The sequence below is a fragment of the Diuraphis noxia genome, unplaced genomic scaffold, assembly GCF_037042655.1.
Source record: "Diuraphis noxia isolate RWA-SAM2 unplaced genomic scaffold, SU_Dnox_SAM2 contig0001, whole genome shotgun sequence".
NCBI classification, from domain to species: domain Eukaryota; kingdom Metazoa; phylum Arthropoda; class Insecta; order Hemiptera; family Aphididae; genus Diuraphis; species Diuraphis noxia.
In genome coordinates this window covers 105,672,266-105,684,107 of record NW_028301711.1, presented here as the reverse complement: position 1 = coordinate 105,684,107, position 11,842 = coordinate 105,672,266, and the positions used below count along the sequence as shown (strand labels likewise).

The 11,842-nt window shown below is 27.9% G+C and overlaps 2 protein-coding genes across 2 annotated transcripts; both read right to left on the bottom strand.

Annotated features, from left to right (window-relative positions):
- Positions 1 to 5,525: 5,525 nt before the first annotated feature.
- On the bottom strand, positions 5,526 to 8,276 carry LOC149063123 (uncharacterized). Its single transcript, XM_089222338.1, has 12 exons — positions 8,246 to 8,276; positions 8,125 to 8,181; positions 7,815 to 7,877; positions 7,662 to 7,721; positions 7,533 to 7,595; positions 7,387 to 7,443; positions 7,255 to 7,320; positions 7,085 to 7,183; positions 6,612 to 6,829; positions 6,369 to 6,528; positions 6,153 to 6,249; positions 5,526 to 5,616 (listed from the first exon to the last, which is right to left on the bottom strand). Exons 1-10 carry the CDS (start codon positions 8,274 to 8,276, stop codon positions 6,469 to 6,471), a joined length of 774 nt encoding a protein of 257 aa, XP_089078464.1. The 3' UTR covers positions 5,526 to 5,616; positions 6,153 to 6,249; positions 6,369 to 6,468.
- A 1,858-nt stretch (positions 8,277 to 10,134) lies between these two features.
- Positions 10,135 to 11,512, bottom strand: LOC149063122 (uncharacterized). Its single transcript, XM_089215721.1, has 4 exons — positions 11,049 to 11,512; positions 10,732 to 10,866; positions 10,462 to 10,658; positions 10,135 to 10,355 (listed from the first exon to the last, which is right to left on the bottom strand). Exons 1-4 carry the CDS (start codon positions 11,085 to 11,087, stop codon positions 10,199 to 10,201), a joined length of 528 nt encoding a protein of 175 aa, XP_089071847.1. The 5' UTR covers positions 11,088 to 11,512; the 3' UTR covers positions 10,135 to 10,198.
- Positions 11,513 to 11,842: the final 330 nt, after the last annotated feature.

The window sequence follows — 11,842 nt, the reverse complement described above, 5'->3', positions numbered from 1 at the left end:
AATTATTTAATTTACAATATACACCAGAATCATTAATAGTATGGTTGTTTATTCAAAAATATTTTTTTAATTACTCATCAATTTATGATATACCTCACCCTAAACTAACACAAATATTAACTGAGTTAAACTAATATTTATTGAATAAGTACTTAATAATGTATAATAACCAATAGTGTCAGACAAGTTGTGTCCTCTCCAATAACATTTTTTCTAATTAATCTAATTTCAACTTTAATGTAAGTTAATATTTATATTTATGTTTTTGATTATTTCTTGTACACAAAGTAAAAATGTATAATGTATTATTTGAATTGGTGTACAAAATAGTTTTAAAAAAATTAACATTCTAAAAAATGTAAAATTCCTTATAGGTTTTATTATTATTATTTTTAAATATTTGTATTATTTTGGTTTGCAGTATTCATAATAATTATATTAAAATACAAAAACTATTAATAAGTATACCTATACATTGGTTTTTATAATTTTATATTTTTGATTTTGTATTGTTTTTATTATAATAATAATTTAATAAGATTAAATATGACGTATATGATTTGTATTTAAATGATAAAGTTGTATAAAAAACATAAATAATAATTATAATATATAAATGGAATATTTTTATTTTATCATTTTATATTTAATATTTTGTATCTATATTGTATTAATAAAAAATTATAATATAATTAATAAAGTGAGCCAAAAATATTATTTACATTATTTGTTTTTAGTTTATTAGTTTATAGACCATTTAAAAAATGTATTTTTACTGATACCTATACCTTCCTACTGAAAATTAAATTTGAATCAGTAGTAATATAACATAATAATATATTTTTATAGTAATTTAATATAATATAATGGTATAGATATGTATAGATATGCATGCCAAATGTGCGGGGGGGGGGGGAGGAGGCATGTTGGTCGGTATTGTAACTTAGAGCAGCGGTTCCCAAACTGTGCGCCGCGGCGCCCTGGTGCGCCGCGATGTCTTTTTAGGGGCGCCGCGTCGCCGTAGAAATTTACCTGGTCTAAAAATAAATTTTAACTCGATAACGGCGGCGAGGGTAATGCGACAAAACCGATTACTATAATATCGGTAGACAAAAATAATTTTTATGTCTCCTACTTCACAAAATTGATAAACTGTTTATCGTTATCGGTTCTGTCGCATTATCCACACCACCATTAATGAGTTTAAATTTATTTTTAGACCATAGTCATGACTTTAAGAGACGTTTGATAAAATTTGTTTTCGGATTAGTATGACCGCCAGTCTCGCGTAGTGTGTTGCTCTATCGTGTTCGTCGTTTTTATATAGAAAATTTGTTAATTTTGTGACTTTTTTTAAATCATGGATCGATTTTTATTGAACAGTCATAAACGTTGTGAAGAGGAGGAAAGCATACCCTCAACCAGTAACAGCTCGACTGTAAAAAAACGAAAATATCGGAAGTATGATGATAGTTACTTGGAATTTGGTTTTACTTCGACAGAAGTGAATGGTGAAGAAAGACCATTATGTGTATTGTGTATGAAAGTTTTAGCACCAGAATGCATGTTGCCAAGTAAATTGAAGCGCCATTTGGAAACGAATCATAAGTATGCGGTTGGAAAATCTCGCGATTACTTTGATAGAAAGAGGAAAGAACTAAAACAGGAAAAAAGTATATTTTTTAAGAATGCATCAATACCAAACAATGCATTGATAGCCTCTTATAAAGTTGCTTTTAGAATCGCAAAATGTAAGAAACCTCATACAATTGCAGAAGAGCTTATCCTACCAGCTGCTTTAGATATGGTAAACATTATGATTGGCGAATCGGCTGGGAAATTACTTTCAAAAGTGCCGTTGTCTAATAATACAATAAGTCGCCGAATTCACCATATGGCAGATGATCTCAATGATCAGTTGATAGAAAAACTTAAAGAAAAGGCATTTGGGTTGCAGCTGGATGAGGCTACGGATATTAATAAGGATGCTCATTTGATATGCTACATAAGGTTCATAGATAATGATGACATGGTAGAAGACTTACTCTTTTGTAAAAATATTACAGCTGGTGCCAAGGCTCAGGACTTATTCGAGATTTTTGATAATTTTATGTCTGAAAATAGTGTAGATTGGACTAAGTGTGTTGGTGTCTGTACTGATGGCGCTCGTTCTATGTCTGGCTGCTATGGAGGATTACAGGCGCTTATTCAAAACAAAGCTCCTGATGCACTGTGGACTCATTGTATTATTCATAGAGAAGCACTTGCATCAAAATATCTGAGTCCTGAACTGAACCAAGTCTTAGAATGTGTAGTGAATGTGGTCAATTATATAAAAACTCGTCCACTGAAATCGAGATTTTTCAAAAAACTATGTGAAGATATGGGAGCTGAACACACAAGTTTGCTGTACTATAGCAGCGCACGATGGTTGTCGCGCGGTAATATGATATTACGTACGTTTGAACTACGAGAGGAAATTTATGTATTTATTAAAGAAGAAGGACATAAACATGCCAGTGAATTTTCCAATAAAGAATTTTTAATAAAATTGGCATATTTGTGTGACATTTTTGATAAACTGAATTCACTGAATACCTCTTTGCAAGGAAAAAATATGCACCTTTTGAAGTCAATGGAAAAAATTTCAGCTTTTATTAAAAAACTCAAATTATGGAGAAGAAAAATGAATGAAGGCACGAGTAAGGATTCTTTTTTAACTTTGCAGCAGTTTTTGACCTCTAACGGAGTTGAAATCACTCAAGATATGAAGTCTATTTTTGTAGATCACCTATCACAACTCGTCATTTGGTTTGAAAAATACTTTCAAAATGAAAATATAGATAAATTTTCTTGGATTCAAGATCCATTCAACTCCACTGCTCCATCTGAGTTTACTTCTACCGAAGAAGAGAGTCTTATCGAGTTGTCTTGCGACAATAGTTTGAAGACTAAATTTAGCAATATGGATTTAACCAAATTTTGGATTTCTATAAAAGATGAATATCCTCTTTTAAGTGATAAGGCTCAACGTATTTTAATTCCGTTTTCGACATCATATTTGTGTGAAGCTGGGTTTTCGGCGGTTGCTGTAATAAAAAGCAAGTATCGAACCAAAATCAATGTTGAAAAAGAAATGAGAGTAGCTGTGTCTTGTTTAATTCCAAGATTTGAAAAAATGTGCAGTGATATGCAAGCACATCCATCACATTAATTTTATACCTATCTATTTCGACCTCTAAATATAAATGTAAATGTAAATCTTCAAAAATAATTAAAATGTGTAAAAAGTATATAACTAAAATTAAATAAATATTCTTGTATTATAAATAAAAAATTGTCTGGTTTTTATTTGTTTTTTATTCATTTTTTATGATTAGTCATGCTATGTCTTGGGAAGGGCGCCTTGAGAAAAGTTTAGTTCAAAAAGGGCGCCGTGAGCGAAAAAAGTTTGGGAACCGCTGACTTAGAGTAATAGAAAAGAGTATTACTCTATGCTGCATATTGACGAACTTCATTGTTGTATTGATGATAAGTTTATCAATAGCTATAAATATCATATTATCATAACTACAGTAAAATATACTGTTAATTTGACAAGAATTTTTTCTGTTAAATAGCAAAAAGATGATTGTCAAACAAACAAGAATTATTGTGATTATAACCAGAATTATTTTTAATTATCATCTCATCATAATTACAATTTCAAATATGTTGGTTTGATAAAAATCTTGTCGGCTAAATAGCAACAAGATAATTGTCAAACCAACCTAGTTTTTTTTTATTATGATCAGGATTTTTCTTTCAGTGTAGCTTTTAGTGCAAGATTTAAATGTTTCGGTAACCCGTTAACAAAAATTATTAATGCCTGATTTTTAAGTTGACTTTTATAGATTTTGGCTTCGGCTTCATTTAATTTCTCTGTTGCAATTGTACATAATTTATAATAGATTTCTTCGATTCGACTCGCGTACTCCGCGACGCACTCGTTTTCTTTCATACGCGCAAAGTGTAACCCTAAAGTCAGTGTCCTCTCAGATGACTTATGTTCAAAAGCTCCCTTTAAAATTGACTTTATACTATTCCATGTACTAGTCTCGCGGTATTTACATGCTTCTAAAGCATTTCCGGCTAACTTCTAATTTATTACTTTAACTAACAAGTCTAATTTATCCTTATCTACTGCTTTTACAACAATATCACACGTATTAATAAATTCCGCGACATTATTCGCGCCCGTACATATCGGTATAAGGGACGTAGCTTTATCGAATTCCATTTCTAGTGTAGCATTACTAACTTTTCTGGTTCGTTTTTCTGCGACTAATTCCGTGTGTACTACCCCCGGATCAGATCGTGTTCCTCCTCTTCTAGGTAAACTACTTGGTGTTTCAATTAAATCTACCCAAGCTATTCCCTTAGCTGTTCTTAAATACCTATCTTGATCAGAATATTGTGGACTTGGATATTCAATTGTTTTATTCTAATCGATTAACTCTTCGATTTTTACTATATTTGTTTCGGCAGCTACTACCCCACATAGCACATGGCTATTTAATGGATATTCAATGAATATAATATCTGGATATCCATAATATCTACTGGATATACATGGATATCTATTTGACATATTCTAGATATCCAAATGGCCACTTTTTTCCAATGCTATGGATATCCATTAAAAATATTATACAATATCCATCATAGTACACTATTAGATATCTACATAGAACAAAATATCTACATTAGATATCTACTAGATATTACATTGTACCTATGACAATATCCACCAATTAGTGGTGTAGTCAGGGGGTCAGGTGTTTCACTCTCCCCACCTATTTAACATTCCACCCCCCCCCCCTAATAAATCTTATATTTTATTATATACGAAAACTGTAAAAACTTATAACTTTAATTTTTACTTAACTCCCCTTTATCTTAAAATTCTGGCAACTCCACTTTTTCATCTGTTATCCATATTTTTATACTCTCAATAATAAATAGTAAAACCTCTAAATACCGGACACTCCTGGACACCAACATTTTTTCTGCTATTTGGAGGTGTTTGCTATTCATAACGACCATCAGAGGGCTAATCATATAAAGGAAATATATCGAAATCACTAAAAAAAACATCTGCTATTGGGAGGTTTCACTATATATACCAGTGGCGTGCTCAGCTTTTTTGAAAGGGGGGGGGGATATTCATTTTATTCAAATTATTTTCTATTTGTAAATACATTATACACATACAAGTTTTTTTTCGTGTAGATAATAATCATTAAAAAAAAGTCCAATGGGGGGATGACATCCTGATCCCCCCCGTGAGCACGCCCCTGATATATACTATATGTATAACAATAATAGTTATGTTGGTTTTGCTTCGGTTGGACTCACGAAAATAAATTTATACCTTAAAATTAAAATGTAAAAATACTTAAAGATAGTAATAAAAAGTAAAACAAATTTATTTTATGCATTTAAACATTTATTATATATTTTTTTAAGTATACACAATGTCATGTGTGTAATCTATAGTACTATATCTATCTCTTATTCATCAATTCATCATCTTCTTTATTTTGGACAAGGCTTCGTTTTTCTGCTGCCTTTAAGCTAAAAAAAAAATATATATATGATTTATGAAATAGAAATAACAAGCGGGAAGTAAGTTAGTCATGGAGAGATCATTTTATTGGTAACAAAAAAGAAATTTAAAAAAAAATATTAATAATAAGATAGGTATATTAAAAAGAGCTGCTATTTAATAGACACTAGATTATATAAAACTATTATAACTACTTATTTTAACTTTTAATAATATACATGGTTTATATACTTATGAGTTGACCAACGTGCATATATATTTTATCTTTTTTTAATATACTAATAAATTGTAAGCTTAGGTTTTATTATTAAACATTTAAACTAAAGACAATGATAAATTCCTAACAAATATATTGTTTTGATTTATTACACTGATTTCACAAGAGTTTTCTAAAATACTAGTTTTAAATTTATGAATAAATTATATAAAAACACATTTTGGATAAGTATTTCCATAAAACAAATGAATATAGATTATAAATTCTTAATTTATTAATGTAACTAAATATTTTTTTAGTTTAAATAGTATAATGTTTCATTAATACCTGTTTAAGTTTCTTTGATAAGCATGTCGCAACCAATTTTTGATTGAATTTACGATGTCTATTTCAGTTGAGTTTTGGATTCTTTTCTGCACCACTTCTAAAAATAAAATAATTTTATTAATTAAAATGCCCGAAAATGAAGAACTGAAATTTCCAGTTTACTATTTTTATAAACTTGTTATTAATCAATGTACATACAAGAAATAAATTATATACCTATTATTATTTTAGGAAGTAGCATGGTAGATAAGATTTTTTTTCCTTTTCCACCCATCCAACTGTAACACATAGCTAATTGATCAGAGTATATTTTTATTTAAATATACTTGTTAGACTCATCTGTTTTTGAACCACCCATTTTGGACAGAGCTGTCAACTATAAGTAAAAAATAATATCATTAATAAAATAACAATTTTCATTTGAACCTAAATTATAAATTTCAAAAACTCAAATCATACCATGTTTGACTTATAAATTTCATCATTTTTTAGTTTTATTTCAACATTTTGTAAATCAATTTCAAATTTAAGAGGAAAATTGTCTAATATATTCGTATCATAAGTATCAATGTTCGTGTTTTGTGGTGCAGGATAATTCAACGAGGAAACTTTTTCATCTAATTTTAATAAATGAAGTTTTATATGTGATAGTTGTCTTAATACTCGGTCTTGAAAATCTAAAACAAGTAATATGTGCAAAATGTATACTTGAATATAAAAATAATTCATGCATTGTATAGTCTAATTAATAATATAGTTAATTTAGCCTTATGAACAATACGCATATTGTTATATTGCATGCAATGTCTGCAATAAATTATATTATGTGAAAATGTCAACAATTCATATACATAATATATATACACGCTAGATAGATGACTACAAATATATGATATGATGTATATTGTATAAGAATGCACATTAAACTTTACCATTATTAGTAAGGCGTCGTTCACGGTTTTTTCCTTTTTGGAATAGAGATATATTATCTGTTATGTCGTCAATGTAGCTTGAACTTGGACATGCATTTTCTAAAATATTTCATACATCAAGATTTAATTGTTATATTTATTAAATTAAGTGTAATTAATTTTATGTTTACGTGAGTTAGTTGGATGGTCACTGCTGTAGGATAGTTCATCATAACTTGGACTAGGATGGAAAAGTTCTAAAATATTAAATTAAAATAAATTATATACTATCTATATTTTATTCTCATATATTATATCTTTACTTGAGTTAGCTTTACGGCCACAAGGTTCATCATAATTTGGACTTGAGCGTGAATGTTCTAAAATGTATATATATATATATATATAATGTTATAAATATTTAATTTAATATATCAATTAAATTATTTTATTATTATTGTATCTTTACTTGAGTTAATTGCAGAATGGCCACTGGAATGTTCATCACAACTTGGACTAGGATGGAAAAGTTCTAAAATATTAAATTAAAATAAATTATATACTATCTAGATTTTATTCTTATATATTATGTCTTTACTTGAGTTAGCTTCACGGCCACATAAAGGTTCATCATAATTTGGACTTGAGCGTGAATGTTCTAAAATGTATATATATATAATATTATATATTTAATATTAAATATTTAATTTAATACATCAATTAAATTATTTTATAATTATTGTATCTTTACTTGAGTTAATTGCAGAATGGCCACTGGAAGGTTCATCATAACTTGGACTAGGATGGAAAAGTTCTAAAATATTAAATTAAAATAAATTAAATATTATTTAGATCTTTTTCTCATATTATTGAACTATAAATATGTTATTTTTGAAGCATATATTATATTATAAGAGATCTTTAATTGAATCAGTTTGATAGTCACTTGAAGGTTCAATATTGTAGATTAAGCTTCGGCGGACATTTTCTAAAATGTTAATATTATGTTACCTAGATTTAATTCTTATATTATTAAATTATAAATGTTATAATATCTTTACTTGAGTTAGTTAGATGACCACTGGAAGGTTTGCCATAGATTGGACTTTGAACACGTTCTAAGATATTGAATTTAAATTAAATTATTAAAAATTTATAATTAGTATAAAATTTATTTTTTACTGGAAAGTTTCAAAGAAATATTTACCTTCATAGTCATATGATACTGGTTTATTTGATGATCTATTTTTTTTGTATAACAGTAGTATATATTTGTATGTTCACAGCCAGCTTTTCCACGGTAATTTTTTTTTTTCAAGGGGAAAATTCTCCCTTGGAGCACTCTGATTTACCGCGTAACACAATACGGTGATTACACAAGATTGTCCACCTATTTGCGCCTTACACAAAAATATTTACCGTATCAACTATTTTTCCCCGTTTTTTAAAATTTTTTCAATCAAATATCGCTAATTTTTATAAAAATTACAGGGAGATTGTTTTTATGTTTTTAATCATGTTGGTTACACTGTTCTAGTTTTTAAAAATTTATATATTTTAATTTCTACTATTTAGTTGCAAGTTAATAATTTTACATTTAGTTACTGCTGATCCGTCGTGTATTCGAGTTGTGTTTTTCAAGTTATTATTTCAATTAATTAAAGAAATGAATTTACCAAAACTTACAAGCGATTTTCAATCATTAGTTCATCGTATACGAAATAATTCAGTTCCAACCCATCCAGGATATACTTCAATTTATTCAAGATTAAGATCTTTTGAACATTTTCCTTTAAATTGTTTTCAAAATAAATATGCTCTAGCTGAATGTGGGTTAAAATATACAGGAGTAGAAGATATCGTCGAATGCTTTTGCTGTGGACTTATTCTTCATAATTGGAAACGAGAAGATGACGTTTGGATTGAACATTGCAGATATAATCCAAAGTGTATATATGTATTATTAATGAAGGGAAATCAGTTTGTTCAAAAAGTGTTAAGTAAATATTGTAACAATGAATATATTTGTAATTGTGAAACTAGGTCATACGACACCGTTTGCTAAATCATGTCTTTTCATTATATGTTGTAATAAATAAAAAAAAAATATTATAAACAACTTATATGTGTTAGTTTTTAATCTAATATCTCGTGGACGTATAGTTCAGTGGATTAGTGCGTTAGGTTAATTTAATAAGTTAATTTCATGTTTCAGGTAAGTAAGTATAAATAATTCCCTCTACTCCCTTCACTACACACTAATCTACTGAACTGTACGTTCACATTTTTTTTACCATTTTTTTTTTACAACAGATTTAGTATATAATATGTTTACTGATGAAAAAAAACCTCAGTTCAAAGTATATGTTCCATCAGTTACATTATACTAGATTTTTTCATATTGATAGTCTGAAACATTACTATAAATATTATTCATCATGGTTCTACCTATAATCGTATCAAAATCAACCTTCGACATTCGTCCGTATAGTAAGAAGAGCGTTACAGTCGGTTTATTAATTAATAAACAAATTTCGATTATTGTGTTATTAGAATGTAAATTATCAAAGAAGATAATTACTTTAAACTTAGAACAATGGTTTACACTCATGTCTGAATCTAATTACATTTCAATTACTAATAATTTACACACCAGATGTAGACGAACAAAAATATCTGATAACTTTACATATTCAACTAATGTTAAGCAGAGTTCAATTACTTTACATATCAATGATGATTATATCACTTTATCACATATAGATTTATGTAGACTTAAACAGCTTCAACATTGTGTAGATCTCTACATTGCAGAAAAACAGAAACGTCTACCAAGTTACCAAGCTACATTTAACACAGCTTACGATCTAATAAAAAACGACGTCCGTGGTCTACCTATCAGTTGTCAGAGAAATGAATTCACAAACCAGTATATACAAAACTATGATTTTAGTTATTACACTCATCTGCAAAACGATGACACATCATTCCTATATGAAATATTACAATACCATTTTAATACAATGTCAGACTTAATACTTCAGGATTTAATAGTATAAAATAAACAAATATTTATATAATATATTGTATTGTTTATTCAATAAAAAACTCATTTTTTAAAAAAACATATAATAATTAGCCTATTATTTTACTTTTGATTGTACGACGTCCTGGGTCTTGTAGCATCGTGTCAAATATTGACTGCATGGTCTGATTCAAGCTTACATTCAATGTCTGGTCTTTTGACTTTTCGCTTGTATACAACTTAACACCAGCTTCACTAAACTTCCACCTATAATTATTATTTTTTAAATCATGAAATGAAGTGATAATAAAAATACCTATTGAAAAAGATTAACAATAGTTTAAAAAAAGTAAATTAATTATAAATTATTTACCTATCCTTAACCGGAACATTTTCAATATTTGAACATTTATAATGTGTTATCACCCAGTAATCTGTTGGCTTCTCCTCAAATGTAGTTTTTATCGTAATTAAACCGTCACCTTGTCGAAAAGTTAGCGAATTGAAAACTTCCTCATCATATTCTTCTGATCTTAAACGATCACCAACATTGTCTCTGTATGATGCATTCTATAAATGAAAAATATAATTTATATATATATATATATATATTTTATTTATAATAAAAAATAATTTAACTAACCATTTTCATCTGCTTCTTATTTGTAGATTTTTTTTCATTCGTCTTCTCAACACCACGTTTTAAAGTGGTTTTTGTTTTAGATGTTGATGCTAACGGTTTAACTTTAGAGTCAACGGATTCACTGAAATGTTCATTCTATGGATCATAAAAATAATATTTTTTTTTTTATTTAAAAATGTACAAGTGGTTTTATAACTGATATCTAAAAGAAACATATTTTATTTTTTTATGTTTCTTAATAATTATAACCATAACGTTGAGTAGTGTTACGACTGACCTCCAATTTGTTATTTGGTTTTTAAAAAAACTTTACTTACCTCTGATTCTGAAGAAATAATTGATGTTCTATAAGACATTTTTGAGCTGCGTTGTAGACTGTGTTGAGGACTGATGAACGTTAATGGTTTTACATTGGCTTTTATACACAGATATTAGTCACTACCACAATAATTTATATATGTAAAATGCTAATGTTAATAGCAATGACTTGAAAAACCTTTCTACAAACTTGTTTTACATGAACACAAGTGGCATTATATGAATTATTAAAGAAACAGGATCTAAAATAATCACCCGCCTTGAAAATCAGATTTGATATAACAACGTTAATGACCTCAAAAGACTTTTCAACAAATATGTAATATAAGCAATAATAGTATAATATATGTATATAATATTAACATTTATTAGAATCAAAAAAATAATTAGTATGAACCGGATTTCAGATATAAAAACGTTAAAGGTTAATAGCAATGACCTGAAAAAACATTTCCAAAAAAAAAATGATTATATATGAACAAGACATTATATGAACTGGTTAAAATATCAAATATAATTTAAAATAAATTAGAATGTATATATTCAAATAGACTTCTCATATAATAATGTAATAAGAATTTGCATGAAAGACTACAAACATGTTCTTACATGGACAAAAGAGAATGGTATTAAGTAATATAATGTACAATCATCTCAGGATTATGAGAGGTACCTAATACTCAATGTTCAAAGAGAGGGTTAAACTCTAGTATAAAACACCGAATTTTTAAACATAAAGTCATCAGTTCACCAGCAGCTCTAACAGACCAAGAAGCTACAGAACAGCAACCAT

Coding starts and splice junctions, on each gene's coding strand:
- LOC149063123 (XM_089222338.1), bottom strand. CDS start 8,276: ATGAAGGTAAATATTTCTTTGAAACTTTCCA. Junction 8,182..8,245: donor TATTTCTTTGAAACTTTCCA/GTAAAAAATAAA, acceptor TCAATATCTTAG/AACGTGTTCAAAGTCCAATC. Junction 7,596..7,661: donor TGGCCGTGAAGCTAACTCAA/GTAAAGACATAA, acceptor TTAATATTTTAG/AACTTTTCCATCCTAGTCCA.
- LOC149063122 (XM_089215721.1), bottom strand. CDS start 11,087: ATGTCTTATAGAACATCAATTATTTCTTCAGAATCAGAG. Junction 10,867..11,048: donor TTATTTCTTCAGAATCAGAG/GTAAGTAAAGTT, acceptor TATGATCCATAG/AATGAACATTTCAGTGAATC. Junction 10,659..10,731: donor ATAAGAAGCAGATGAAAATG/GTTAGTTAAATT, acceptor TTTCATTTATAG/AATGCATCATACAGAGACAA.